Source organism: Lathamus discolor, chromosome 3, assembly GCF_037157495.1.
Source record: "Lathamus discolor isolate bLatDis1 chromosome 3, bLatDis1.hap1, whole genome shotgun sequence".
In the NCBI taxonomy this organism is placed as follows: domain Eukaryota; kingdom Metazoa; phylum Chordata; class Aves; order Psittaciformes; family Psittacidae; genus Lathamus; species Lathamus discolor.
The window spans coordinates 25389047-25404341 of NC_088886.1; the positions used below are offsets into that span (position 1 = coordinate 25389047).

At 44.7% G+C, this 15295-nt stretch overlaps 1 protein-coding gene across 3 annotated transcripts in view; it reads left to right on the forward strand.

The window, feature by feature from the left end:
• The window catches only part of LOC136011807 (ral guanine nucleotide dissociation stimulator-like 1), a 51236-nt gene extending 39897 nt beyond the window's left edge, over nucleotides 1–11339 (forward strand). For 2 of the 3 annotated variants that reach the window (XM_065674198.1, XM_065674201.1), the window contains 6 exons: nucleotides 1052–1173; nucleotides 1990–2079; nucleotides 4705–4909; nucleotides 7114–7350; nucleotides 8610–8724; nucleotides 9389–11339. In XM_065674198.1, the coding sequence (XP_065530270.1) occupies nucleotides 1052–1173; nucleotides 1990–2079; nucleotides 4705–4909; nucleotides 7114–7350; nucleotides 8610–8724; nucleotides 9389–9576 (957 nt within the window). In that variant the 3' untranslated portion in view covers nucleotides 9577–11339. The remainder of the gene's footprint in view (nucleotides 1–1051; nucleotides 1174–1989; nucleotides 2080–4704; nucleotides 4910–7113; nucleotides 7351–8609; nucleotides 8725–9388) is intronic. The other variant, XM_065674200.1, reaches the window with a different exon arrangement.
• Nucleotides 11340–15295: the final 3956 nt, after the last annotated feature.

Here is a 15295-nt window from a genome sequence, read left to right on the forward strand (position 1 = left end):
ATAAGACTATGCGTTGAATAAGACCTGGTGGCATGAGAACTTTGCATTCCAGAAGATACAGTTTGTAAATATCTTCCTTCTGCTGCAGTTAACTATTTGTAGGTAAAAGGCTGCAGAGAATGAACTAGGTACATAGGACTGAGAAATAAATGCTGTCTTTCCTTTCAGCCTGATCCTTGTTGGTCAGATAGATAATGCTATGTAGGAGTAAAGGTACTAAGGCTGCATTTGTCTAAAGTAAGTCCCGCCAAATCTCCCTTCTGGGGTCTGAAAGGAGACTTGGATTTGGCTGTGATGGAGCCATTTCCTTCCCTTAACTGCTTCAGTTCTACAGGCCACTTCTTGGACTTGCCTTGTATGTACAGCTAAATAGCTCAGGATGCTAATAATGCAATACAGGTGCTTCTCCACGGCCATCAGTCCAGCTTCATACAAACCAGTGCCAAAGCTTCCCTCTGAACCATGATGAATACTCAGCTCCGTACCTACATCCTGATTCTATAGCCTCCTCTAACACAAGGCAGTTTTAAGGATTATTTTGGCAAAGTGTGTATGCACATTCTAGTCACCTGTATTAAGGGTGGCATTTTACGTTCCTCTGGTGCAAGTTTGAGCGCACAACGTGCAAAGTTGAGGAGGATCAGATTCTGCTTTCATCCCAGGCACCCCTAATTATTACCCTTGCTTGGTGCCTGAGAACCACTTAAGTTCAGAATATGATTCTTCTCTCAGAGCTGGTCTGGCTAGCACAGGGGTGAGAGGGTAGGTTAGGCTGAAGGTTTTATGACCTTTGCTACTCTTGTTCCTAGAGGAACAACCAGCAGTGCTGCTGTTTGGTGGGTTTGCACCAGCATTACACTTCAGTTGGTACTTAAGAAAGGACTTCACTGTTTGAAAAACTGGTTCTTGAAATTGTCACTCATCTGAAACTGAACTTCAGGTCAAACTAAATTTGTCCTGGCGCTTTTGGTCTGTATGTTTATTATATGAATGAATTTTGCTTTATCTTGTTTTCTACTTAGAATTTATTTTTGATTATGTATTTTCTTAGGAATTTGAAGTAATTGCCCAAATAAAGCTCCTACAATCAGCATGTAACAGCTACTGCATGGCACCAGACCAAAAATTCATCCAGTGGTTCAGAAGACAGCAGCATTTAACTGACAAGGAGAGGTAGGTTAAGTCCTGCTGGCGAAGCAGGCTTTTCTTACTCCGCACCCACCTGCAAATAGGTTATGTCAGCCTTTAGTTATCCTCCTAAAGGGGCTTGTATATACTGCTGCTCTGGGAGAGTGAAAATACATCTGCTTTCTGCTAAGCAGCTGTAGAAAACCAGTTGAACACTTAGCAGGGTTTAGTTTTGAAATCGGATATCAGACCTGACTTTGAAGTATGATAGTCTGTTGGGTCTAGGCTGTCTGTATGCCCAGACGTGTGCTCAGACGTTGATCCTGGGAGATGTCAAGATGCAGTCACTGAGCCTTCAGCTGGTGGATGCAGGCAGCAGGTAGCCACAGCCACGCAGAGCTCACTGAATGCTTGCCAGATAAATGTCTCCCCAGGCATTTGGGGTGGGTTTTGCAGCCCTGCTGAATTCTATGGTCCTGCACGTGCTGCTAGGCCAATCTGAGACAATTTACTTATGCATTTTAATATCTCCATTATGTAGATGAATACCCCTCTGCTGCACTAAGAGTGTAAACGCAGATACATGCTGCACTGTACTGAATCATACTAAAAAACTATGTCAGCTTATCCATGATGAACATAATCCAAAAAATGCACTAGTTGTTAAAACTATTCTAAAGAAGTGAAATATCCCCTTCACTGTGGTAAAATGAACACACAGCTATGTTCCTCTCTGTGGAATTGCAGCCTGTGAAGTAGGAATACCTGAAGGTTTCTCAAATTTCTTGAATATTGCTACTTTGAGATCTCTGACTAATAGTCTTGCCTGTAAAAATTAACTCAGTGGCTTCTGTTCTGCAGTTACGACCTTTCACGTGAGGTTGAAGCAGCTGCTGACACCAGCACCACATCACCAAAATCTCGGAAAAGCATGGTGAAGAGGTTCAGCCTGTGAGTATAACGGAGGAAAGGGCATTTGGTATTTGATCTATTCAGGCTTATATTAACACAAGTAGTACTCATTTCACCAGCTGAAAAACCTGGCTGGGGATCCAGAGCACTGAATTGCTTCAAGAAGACACCATCAGCTAGAAATGCAAACTTCTGAAGCTCTCTCTGTCTACTGTTATAAGTAATCATGAGGATTATTAATGACAAAAGAGATTAGAAACAAGCAAGCCTTTCTAAGCTGTCAGAAAAAGGAACAATTTTAGTGCTAGTTTATAAATTCAATATGTATTGTGTAATAACTTCCCTGAATGCAGTAGCAAAACAAAGTAAAGGAGAATGAAGTCTGGCCTATTATTAGTCTAGTTTGCTATACACATGCAAAAAATTCCTTGCAGGGTTTTAATATGAAAACTGAGGTTATCAAAAAGGCATTTGATAAGGGAAACAATCTGCCTAACTACCTTTAAATTAAAGAAGGAAAAAAAAACCATGGGAATGTGGTCCGATTTTGTCTTATACCACAGAGATTCAAACAGAAGATGGGTGGAGAATGGGGGCATACAGCTCAACAGACATGGGAAACAATAGACTAGCAAGAATTCAGGGAAAGCTGCAGGGAGTGAAAGCAAAGACCAAGGACTGACGTAAAAATATCTTCAGGGTGAGAAATTTGAACTTGATGTGAGAGGACATATGAAGGGACTCCCGTATATCAGCGGCATAATCAAGATGAGGGGGAAAACGATGAAGTTGACTGCACTACCATCTCTTAACTGTCCTTTCCTGCTTGACTCTTGTACATAGTTTCCTCAGAACAGTCAGTTGCAGTTCACTTCATATCAGTGCTACTGCAGGTTAGGGTCTGAAAGAAGAATAGATGTTTTCAATCTAGAGTTTTGAGTTCTGATACACAAAAAAAATCCAGGAAGCTGTTCAGAAAGTGTTTCAATGAGTCAGTCTGAGTTGGTGATAGGACGATGTGACCTTTGAAGATGACGGTGCCTGTCATTTGGGTCTCCCTTCGCCTGTGCCTAAACTGTGCACAGGAGGTGTTGCTGGAGAGCATAGGCTTTATTCTTTCGTTTCTGATTGTGTTTCAGTGTTGTGTTGTCATTTACCGTACTGTGTTTGTTTGCACTGTGCAGTCTTTGTCTAAAGAGTTGTTTCATCTGCACGCTGAATGTGTTTTCATGCAAATCAATACTGTAGAAAAGGCTGGTATAATTCATCCCAGGAACAGCGAGTGACACCTCTCTAAATTGTCTTAAACCATTAACTGCATGCCAACTAACATCTAATTCACCTTATTTCTCTACTTAACATATTATACAAGTTTGTTTCCTTTGACACTCCTTTAAATTTATTTGAGCTGCATTTAGAAATGAGTCTCAGAGAGAATGAGCAAGCCTGTAATTTACACTTTCTTCAGACTCTTAGAGAAACTGGTAGCTGTGGCTCCTTTATTAAGTGAAAAATTTGCAGCAGGGATGAATTTGCCTTTTGAAACCTTTGCCTTGTGTATGGCCATGCATCACCTTTCATGCATGTCGTGGTTTAAACAAAGTCAGCCGTAAATCACGCAGTCGTTCACTCACTCCTCCCCTTCTTGCCCTCCCCCTGCTCCTGGAGGGACAGAGAGGAGAATCGAAAAGAATGCAACTCCCACGGGTTGAGATAAGAACAGTTTAGTAACTAAGGTATAACACAAAACACTACTGCTACCACGAGTAATAATAATGCTAAAGGAAATAACAAGGGAAGAGAATACAACACCTCAGCAGCAGTCAACTGATAACTCACCCAACCCCACCCGGCCGAGCACCGACCCATACCTCGTCCAACCCTGCAGTCCCAGCCCTTCCGGGTAACTCCCGGTTACATCCTGGGCATGACGTGCTGTGGTATGGAATACCTCTTTGGTCAGTTTGGGTCAGGTGTCCTGTCTCTGCTTCTTCCCGGCTTCCCCTCCTCCCTGGCAGAGCATGAGGCTCACAAAGTCCTTGGTCAGACTAAAACATGTGAGCGGTAACTAAAAACATCGGTATTATCAGTGCTGTTCCCAGGCCAAAAGTCAAAACACAGCGCTGCACCAGCTACCAAGAAGGAGAAAAACAACTGCTGCTGCTGAACCCAAGATAGTGCACTGTTTCACTCACTCATGGTGACTGAGTAGGTCTTGAGCTGCCTTGTGTACGCAGTCCTGGCCTGCTGTCAGGGTGTGACAGTAGTGCAGGACTGCATAAGGTGGAGCCAGCTGCCATGCCTCGAACTTGCCCCTCATCCCGTGTTTTGTGAACACATCGGATTTACCATCAATCATTTCCTAGCAAATGAGTCTGAAAATCTAACAGTCCAAAGAGGAGCCTTGTTTGTGACACTGGGACATTAGCTATGATTTTGGCCTTGCAGCTGGTGGGTGTGCTAGGTCAAGAAGGTATTATGTTAGTGTATAACAAGCTCTCTTGACAAACTGTCTAAACAACATAGAGGAAATGAAAACAACGGGACAATGGAGGTAGGAAACCAAAACAATACATAGGACTTTTGAACCAAGTGACAGCTTTGCTTAGCCCAGCTCTGTCATGCTTTCACTTACTGGCTTTTATGCTTTGTTTTCTATACCAGACTGTTTCTAGGCTCTGAGATGATTGCCCATAGCACACCCATCAAAGAGCAGCCCAAATCTACCCCAGGTGGGAGCTCTGGTGAAAGCACAGACTCGGCCACTGTTTCATCATGTGAGTTTAACCACTCTGAAGCTGAAGACGTCTGCATCGGTCCTGTAGACACTCCTGACACTCTTGACACTCCTCATGAGTCTCAGAAAAAGGTACAGTCTGGGCCTGTTGCCAGCAACATATATATATAAAAAAATTATAAATTCTTTCCTGTTAGGGTGGTGAGACACTGGAATGGGTTGCCCAGGGAGGTTGTGAGTGCTCCATCCCTGGCAGTGTTCAAGGCCAGGTTGGATGAGGCCTTGTGTGGGATGGTTTAGTGTGAGGTGTCCTTGCCCATGGCAGGGGGGTTGGAACTAGATGATCTTGAGGTCCTTTCCAACCCTAACTATTCTATGATTCTAAATATGTATAAACATATATAAATAGCATGTAAGAGGCTGTTGACACACAGGCAGGCCCTAGACGCTTTCCCAAGCCTGTTGGTCTTGGCTAGAGCATTGCTTTGAGTGGAATGGAGAGACTCTGGAAATAGATGTGTAAAAATGGAAGCAATGCAGTCAGGATTTTTGCACAATCCTTTCCGTGTTGCTCAGATACGAGGCAGACTGAAGTTCTCCTTCCCTGAAACCTCATGTTCTTGTGCTTGGCAGTGTTCTTCGCTTGGGTAAGACCATAGAGAAGCACAAGATGAATTTTTCTTTCAGTCTCTAACTCTCCATTTTGAGAGGGATGGGGCAGGTTAGTGACAGTTCTGTCTTCTAGCCTGGAGTGAAGAGCCTGAGCATCGCACTCGCTTATGCCACATTAGCAGTAAAATGGACAAGAGGATTTATAAGTCCCCACAAACAAAACCAAATGAAACAGGAGATGGGATCAGCTGAAGAGTAGTAAGATCAACAGCCAGTCATTGTCTCCTTGAATATCTCAGGGTTGATGACTTACTCTGCTGTCAGGAGCCTGCTTTTGTGTCCATCCTCAACCAGCTGTAGCTGGAAAAGGAAGTTCGGCTTCAGCAGCAGCTGTGTGCTCACAAAGCTCAGCTGCAGTAAGGCTGTGCCTCCACTCTGGGAAAGGTGTCTTCTAGGTGTGGAAGCATGTGTGCATTGGTAATGGCCTAACCCCGGGGAAGACAGAGCAGCTGCAGTTGCCCACGTGACAGGCAGGTACGGTCAGGGTTGACTAATAACCCTGTGGGTTTGACCTCCTATGAGCTGCCCCTGCCAAAATGAACGCCTTGCCTTGACTCAGGTTAATTTCACTTGGAAAGTCAGTATCCAGCATGGAGCTGCTGCACCTCCTCCTGCACACCAGCTCACTCTTAGCACATGCAGCCAGTGTCTTACACAAAGTAACTGAACCAGGGCGCCTGGAATCCATCCCATTTTGCAGAGAAGGCAAAGCCCTGCACCCTGGCAGCTGGGACACGCAACGGCAAAATCAGTGTGAGGCTGAAGCTGTGTTTGTGCTGAGAGCAGATAGGTCGGGTGTGCGCTGTGACCATCCAGAGACAAACTATACAGACAGGAAAATGGCAGAAGGGACCTGATAGGGGGAGCCACACACACACTGCCCTTTTGAACTAAATTCTGTTAACTGTATTGTTGAAGCCCTTTTCAGGGATGTTTTCTTGAAGAGAGTTATTTTGGGTTTAACTGATGGGTATTTTAAATTACATTGTACTAAATGTTCTTAAATCAAATTAAGCAAAAATCCCAAGCACTGGCATCCATAATTTTTTTAAACTGTTTAGCTGGAACAGTTGCTAATGATGGTTTTGATAAGCAAGTTGGGAAACGGAAGATCCTCTCAGCAGTTCTTGAACAAGGCCAAGAAAGAGAATGGCCAAGCCCTGAGAAAGGTGGGAGGAAGGAAGGAAGGAAAGAATAAGAAAGGAAGGGGGCAAATTTCACTAAGGAGAGACTATTCAAGGAGAAATGGCAGACAGGGAGATGTGCGTGCATCTTCACTCCTGTAAAGGCTACAACCTGGCGCAGGAGCAGTGATGCCCGTGACTCCCTCTGTTCTTTCCCAGCCGGGGTTGCCTACAACCTGATTCTGTTTATCTGCTGCCACCTCCTGGCCTGCTCCAGAGCCACCTCTGGGAGGCAAGAGCAAGCGCTGCACGGTGGGCAGCGCACCGAATTGGAAATCAGTTTTCATGAAAATGGTGAAAAGAATCAAACGAAGTTCACTTTTTCTGAGGCAAGGAATACCACTGCCAGTCTGCTGGGCAGAGTGCAGATGACTGAGGTTTTCTATATGCCTTCTGCTTTCTCAAGTTCTTTCTCCAGAATTACTCATGCAGACAGAAAAGATTTCCGGCTTGTGACAGTGTTTTTCTTTCTTTGTGTAGCTCTCTGACTCCTCCACCTCCAGTTCCATCAGCTACTCTATGGATGCATCTCCCTTGGGGGTGGCATCTGTAATCTCAGCTCCTGCCGTGCTGTTCTCCAGTGACAAGTGCTCTAACTCTGTGACACCCATTACTTCAAAAGAACTGTCTCCTGTTTACAACCAGCAGAACAAAGATATGTGCATCATCCGAATCAGCACAGAAGACAACAATGGCAATATGTACAAGAGTATCCTGGTGAGTGGTGTGGAACAGCAAAATGCTGTTAGTGTAGATGATGTCCTCATCCAGGGCTTAAACAAATGGTGCTTTTAGTTCTTAAAGCACCTGTTCACCGAGCTGACTAATCAAACCTGCCTTGCAAGGGAAAATTACAAACATTACAATTTAAAATATGTGGAGCATAGTATGAGAATTTTGGAAATAGCATCTTTGTGGAAGTTACGGTCTGGAAATTAAAGCTTGTGCTTTATCAACAAGTTCAAACTGAAGCATTCTGATCAAGGATTGGCTTTGAGGCTCCTGCCTTTCTGCAAGTGCTAGATGCTTTAGCTCTGAATTTGTGTGAGAGTTTTGACACAAGGCACCACGTGCCAAGCTGCTCCCCAGCTTTCCCTAGGAGATGGTTTCTGGAAATAGGGGGCTGTACACAGGGAAGCTGACAAGCCCTTTAATTACTCATCTTCTCTCTGTGGCAAAGGTTGCCAGACGAGCAGCAACCAGTGTTTCCATTGTGGAAAGGTGCTTCCCTTGATGCTGGTTCCACAGAAGGACTCTAGCAGTGGTGGGCCAGTTGCATGCAGGTCTGTGTGGGACCACGGGCAACGTGACTCGCCTGTACTGTACACGATCTCTGAAGTTAATCCTGATGGACACTCAGCTGCTGAACAAATGCTTTTGGTCACCTGTGGCATGTGGGAGGGATGTAACAAACACAGAGGGATCGTTCTTAGCACTTTTTAGCTACCTTACAATTTTAATGGTCTGATGTCTCCAAATTGCGGAGGTGGTCCCCGCTAGCCTGACAGATATGGTTACTGGCAAGACCAATCTTCCTTCTGACTGCATAAGCTTCTGAAGGGAGCCCAGTGTCTGATCGGGATGCACAGTGCTTCCACAGCAGACAATAAACACAGTCAACAGGCCAAAAATCTTTGCAGGATGTCAAAGAAAGTATTTAGGACAGGAGACTGCAGATTAATTGATGGCACAGCTATTTAAGTGGACTTTTTATGGCTAGGTGAGAGCAGCATCTCATCTCTCAACGAGTTTGCTCTGTGATTAACTACTGCTTCTTCTAATAGAGTATCTGTCACCTTGAACTAAAACCACCAAATGTCAGTACCTAGTACCTTGTTACTGACCTATCATTTTTTCAGTTCTCTGAAGTGTTTCCTAAGACCAAGCAGTTTGCAGAAAGGCAGGCCTTTGCTAATTGCCAAATTGTTATATAGCATGGACAAGCAGAAGTTCTAATTGCAATTCTGTCTTTTCAGCTAACTAACCAAGACAAAACTCCTGCTGTTCTCCAGAGAGCTCTGTTAAAGCATAACCTGGAATCTGATGCAGCTGAGGACTATGAGCTTGTACAGGTCATCTCTGAGGATAAAGGTGGGGAATCAGAACTCTGCTACTGCTCGAAAGGTTCTGCTGGATTTTGAAGGAAAGAGCAAAATGTGAAGCAATGTTAGAAATGCCATGGAATGTCACAGCTGGCAGTGAGACTAATTGCCAGGGATACACAGGGATGATTTATTATGACAGCCAGCACATTGTTTCAAATAGGCAGAGCACACTTGTGGGTTGCCAGGTAAACGTTTGTATGTGCACTGTGACAGCAGAGCTCTTGACTGAATGGCAGCTGCTCTCTGTCCCTGAGCACAGCCAGCCACCAGGGTCAGGTGGCAGAGTGCAAACTCCCCAGCGATCAGGGCAGGCCCAGATCCTACCGATGTTATCAGGACATGCAAACAGAGGAGCTCTGAGTACAGTGTCCTCTTGGAGTGGCTGCCGGGTCCTCTGCCAGGCTGGCCATAGCCTGGATTTGTCCTCCATCTCCTGTCCTCTGCAACCCTGCTCCCCTTCTTTGTGGGGCAGCTGCTGTGGGTGCCACCTGATGCAGCTCTGGCTGAAGAGGCACAGCAGAACAAGAAATGGGGCCCAGTACTACCTGGCTATGTACACTCAATCTTTTCACCTGGTCCCTGTTCTCTTGCAGCTTTCCTTCTATGTGCAATACTACAAATCAACACTTGCTCTGGTTCCTCTTTTGCAGAGCTGGTGATCCCGGACAACGCCAATGTGTTTTACGCCATGAACAGCCACGTGAACTTCGATTTTATCCTGCGGAAAAAAGCTTCGGTCGACGTGGATTTGAAAATGAGGAGCCACTGCAATCTAACACTCCCGAGAACTGCCAAACGGGGGTGTTGGAGCAATAGGCTCAGTAAAATTACACTGTGAGGGAGGCAAGGCCACAGGGAGAGCTGGCTGAGGCTTCTCCCTTTGCTACCATCCAGTATTACAGAAAAACAGCAGATGGATTTCTCAGTATTCAACTTTGAAAACAGAAGACCTACAGCCAGCGAGGTGTCTTTTCTCCCTTGCAGCCTTATATGGACAGACAGATGTGGATTTACAGGACACTAGGGACTGGAATTTTTTGTTGTTGTTTCGTTTTGCACATTAGCCAGGGAAGGTGAGAGCCCCAGTTAAAGGGGAAAACAGGACTGCAACGTTGGTCTAAGGAACATGACACAAACCAACTCTTTTTGTGAGAAAGCATTTTACTTTGTGCCAGTATTACGCAGAAGAAGGTCTAAACTTATTTTTATAAAATTGGAGAAGAAAAGTCTCAGTACAGCTGTGCCGGAACTAAGGAGGAGGTCCCAGCCAGCCTCCAGCTGACTGATGGGAGCACTAATTTGCAGAAGGTGTGGCTGAGCTGAGTGCCAGTGGCAGTTGCTGCCTCCAGGAGGCATTTGAATTTAGGAAAAATCAGGATGGGTACTCATCACTGGGGACAGCAGAAACTGCAAGCATGTGTATTGCTCTCTCACACAGCTGGCACACTTCTGTTTGCACTTGTTCGGCACCAGAAAATTGCCTATTTTGGGTTTTTTTTTTTCCCCAAAGAATTTTAATAAAACAGACTGCACTTGCTTTTGGGTGAATGTCATAGTTTGTTCATGAACGAGGCAAACAAATGCTGCTTGTCGGGATTTAGGTCTTGTCTTAATGCCACTGCAGGGTGGTTATCCTTTTACTTTGCTAACCCACTGAACAGAAATCAATGCCTTTTGCATGTACCCTTAAATGACTGATGTACCTCTTTTTTAATGTGCAATCACTCTTCAAGAGCAAAACTTTTAACTCACATTTTCATTCATGAGGGGACAGTACATGACCTTTTATTTTAGAAGTGAGTATTGAGATAGCCAGGTTTTAAGCATTACCCCAGCCAGTGATTTTTATATACTTGTAGCATTATTATGCGTAATCTACAGACACCTCCCTTGTTCTTTATATGCATCTATTAAAGGAATTCCCAGACACAGGACATCCTGTCAGCTGGAATAGAGAATTTAATCATCTGTTCTCTGTGAAACTTTAACAATTTCCGAATCTTTCCCCAGAACACTGGCTTCCTTGAAGTCATAGAGATTTTGTTTTTAAAAGCCGTAAATAAGACATCAGATCGTAAGCAGCCCTGATGGAAAAGGCTATCTTTGAGATACATTAGTATTAGTTAAATCAGACTCAGATACTGCATTTTATCCCTGCCTGGGCTTTGTTTCCTTCCAGTTGTGTGGCACCGATTTTCAAAACTGGGCTCAGGTTACATGCTTTGCATCAGGGTCAATGATGCAAACATCACGATCACGCATGATCGCTAATGTTTTACACACCTATAAGGTTTGTCACTTCTGTTTACAGGTCGCACCATGTACGTCCTAGTCGGAATAGTTTAAGAATTCCAATTTAGGTTTTATTGAGACAGTGAAGGCAGTGAGTTTGTAACTGAGCCTTAACCTCTGCCCAGAGTTAGGGCAAAATTAGAACAGAAGTTCAATTTTCTTTGCATTTCAGTGTAAGCATCATTGATGTCTGTACGGTATCATTTCTAAAGTATAGTATTGCTCACTCAAAGGTGTGTGTCTGTGTTAAGGTGAAAGTTGGATGTTCTTGATTTTAAAATTACACTTTCCATAAGGTTATATATGAAAAAGATGGTTTTTAATTGCTTTCCTGCAATCTTTATACATAAGTGTTAAAACTTTTTCCACTAGTATTTGCCTCGAGTTAGTCTATGTTCTTACCTTAGATTTTCTTACTGTGTGTCAGGTTGGGGGCTTTGTTTTTTTGGTGTTGGTTTCAGGTTTTGTTTAATGCCTCACACCACCTCTGTCTCTCTGTTTACTTAATCGCTTTTACTGTTGGAACTTCTTCCAGCTCCCACAGCTCATCTTCCCTGCTCCCTTAAGAACTTGAAATGCCACATTTCAGCTGCATGCCCTGTAGGTGTAACCCTTCCTTCAGCTACGACCTTTCTTCAGCTTTGCTTTCATTTTCAACATCACACCCAGTAACAAGGTATGGACTGGTTGTAACACCACCAGCATTACTGGCGTGCATCTTCTTCAAATTCCTACAGTTTTTTATGAGGGTGGCTTCTGTGTTTCGACAACAGTGGGGCTAGAAACGGCTGTCCAAGTAAACCAGTGTTGTGGTTTAAGTCCAGCCAGTAACTCAGAACCACACAGCTGCTCACTCACTTCCCGCCTGCTTCCTCCCCCAGCTCCCAGAAGGATGCGGAGGACAGTTGAAAGAATAGAAGTCCCATGGGTTGAGATAAGAACAGTCCAGTAACTAAGTTACTACTGCTACCACCAATAATAATGATGATAAGGGAAATAACAACGGGAGAGAATACAGTTGCTCACCACCTGCTGACTGATACCCAGCCTGACTCGAGCAGCAATCTGGGCTTTCCAGTCAACTCCCCCCAGTTTATATATTGGGCATGACGTGCTGTGGTATGGAATACCTCTTTGGCTAGTTTGGGTCAGGTGTCCTGTCTCTGCTTCCTCCTGGCTTCCCTTCCTGGCAGAGCATGAGACTCAGAAGTCCTTGGTCAGACTAAACATTACTGAGCAACGACTAAAAACATCGGTGTTATCAGCGCTGTTCCGAGTCAAAAGTCAAAACCAGAGCACTGCACCAGCTACTGAGAAGGAGAAAAATGACTGCTACTGCTGAACCCAGGATAGTCAGTATCACCTCCGCTACCCATCGAGTTGCAGCAGGTTATCATGAGCTCTATGTAAGCCAGGTGCATGCTCCAAGACTGCAATGAGCTTGAGAGCTAAAGGTAAGCGTCAGGATACTCTGAGGGAAATGGCTAGAAGCTCCGCAGCAGAGAGAACCCAGGTCCTCTAGGACCTCAAGGAGTGGGAAGACAGTAACAGTAAAGTAAGTTCCTTACTTCATCAAATCCCATCTTGTCAGGCTGCTTTGGGAGGAACAGAGACATACTGACAGAGTTCAATGGGAGGACAATCGACTGAAAGAGAGGAGACTAGCAGGGCTAGTTTGTACTGTGCCCTGAACATGACAGGAAAATCCCAGAGACACCAGCAAGGAGAAAAGATGCTTTCAAAAGGAGGCCATAATATGACATCCTTCCACTCAAAAGCTTGTGCAGCTGCTTCTTCAAGGAGCTGAATCTGAAGGTGAGAAAACAGAGAGAACATGCAAAGTCTCTCCTCGGAGCAGATGCCTTTTTGCAAGAGAGAGACCCACCCACTGCTCGGCTCGTTCACTGGCAATGTCCCAGCAACCTGTGCTCAGCAAAACGCTGTTCCCTCTGCACTGACAGAGGGTTTGCTCACGATCAGCTATAACTGCAGCCACACTGGGCCTGATGTCACATCAGGCAGCACACGCTAAACCTACATCCAGAGAAGCCAAGGGAAAGTATTTTGTTGCTTTTCATTGAGCTCTGGTAACATCTTTTATTATTTAACCACAGTCTGAAAGCCACTTTGTTTTTTGTTTGTTTTTTCTTTTTCTTTCAAAGCCTTTCTTTTTCTTTTTTTTTTTTAATTTTAATTTTAGCTTTAATGAAATAAGCACAACCACCCCCGTCCCTCTAGGAAATTAATGAAAAGCAGACACCACATGAATGTGATACGCGGATTGACTCTACGACTCGTTCAAGTTGTAAAGTAGGTATGCTTTATTCAGCGCTGAGGTGCATGGGGATAGCTCCTCCAAAGTATGCACCCCCAGGGTCGTTTTTCCTTTACATTTATTCCCTTAAGGCATACATATGCATTAGATTACTGATATGCCTATACATATTTAGTATCTGTCCCCGCTTCATATTATAATGAGCTAGAAGGTCCTTTGCGCCTGCGCAGTGCCCCCTCTGGTCATGGGCAGGGGTCTCAAGATGAAGTAAATGAGTCTTCCTCCTGTGGGCAGGGGTCCTCAAGATGAAGTAAATGAGTCTTCCTCTTCTTAAACTTTTCACCTTTTAATCTTCGCACATGGCTTTTAGGGCTTAGTCGGTATCTCATCCATAAATTATCAGCTTCTCCCCAGACATTCGCATTTCCTTGTCAATAGTTGCTTATCAGTAGAATCAGGCCTCAGTCTCCTCACCTTATCAGCAGTTTGTGCCTTGTTCTGCTTAGTAAACATGATAGGTGTTTACAACAGACAATACTTTTGTTTAAGCAAGGAATTCTTCTAACTCTCTTACACAATCCCCTGTATTGTTCCCTTGTACATTTATTAACCCTGTATCAAATGCATCAACATACCAGGCATTAGTCCCCCTAATCCTTGGTATATTTAGCAGAGCAGAACTGTCTGCATTAATGCCCCCAGTGTTTCTACCACTTGAAGTTCTGCAGTAAATTGCAGGCTACACTACTTGCCAAGACACATTCAGCTGCAGTTTAGGTAGATGGCATAATAAAAAATACTACCTGCTGACATTCATGCATTTGGCACTGATCTCATCAACTAATCATATCTGCCTCACTGAGCTCTCTTCTTATCCTCTGCTGGCTTAAACACAGTTGATCTGTACAGCTTCACGCCAGTATTTCTGTTCCTTCTGGGATAAAAGCTGCTTTAGAATGGTAAGACTACCTTAAAATGGGGAGGTGGACTTGTTCTTGGGCTCTGTTTTTGTAATCAAGTAAACGACTGCTACCAGGGACAGAAAAGGTATAGACAGTTGTATAATGATCAGCCTTTGTCAGGCAGTGACCAGCATTCACAGCTACGCCCTAAACCCACAGCCACATTAGGCAACGTCTATTTCCCTCAAGGCCCTGTGAGCAGACCTTCCTGCTGACTGGCTCCAGCTCTTCAGAGCCTCAGGCTGAAAGGAAGCTCAGGACATCTGGCTGGCTAAATGCTATCTTGCATAGGAGTGCAAGGGGCCCTACAGAGCCCAGCCACACTGAGATTCTGATCTGAGTCAGTACTCCCACCACAGGCCACATCCTCCCAGCAGAGGTGGGATGGTCTCTTTGGAGCATCACAATACAGTTGCTTTGAGCAGTAGATCCACTGTGGAAACTCCATGGTTTGACCTGAGGCGTTTTCCCATTTCTGAACTTGGATGCCATCCTTTTATCCTGGGTGAGAAAACTCAGCCCAGGACGACAATCTGAGCAGATCAGTGGGCCAGCGTGTCGAAGCAAAGCCTTTGATGTCATGGGTCAGTCCTGGAAAAAGCTAAAGTGCTCCAGGATGGAAGGGAAAAATGATGGATTTCAATCCCGAATCTATTTCTTACACAGATGGAGCTAATGCAATGCAGTAACCACACTCACTGGATGCTGCATTTCTGGGAGAGCTGTCAGAGCGAACAAGTGGGGCAAGTAGATTGGAGGGAGCCTGCTTTGCTAGCCAGGCTTGAACTTCAGTTCTCCTCTGGAGCCAATATTTCCATATGGTCCTGGCCATGAAAGTCAGGACCCCATCTCACCTCTGCCTCCCAAGGCTCCAGTTTCAGCTCTTGCTGCCTCTGCCATTTGTCTCTCTGATTTGATGCCCCTCATGCTCTCATAGCTGAATTTTAAAATGCCTTTCTTAGTCTGCCAAGACAATGCCATCTTTTTCAGTACTGTCAAGAACTTCATGATACGTGCATAGACTCCAC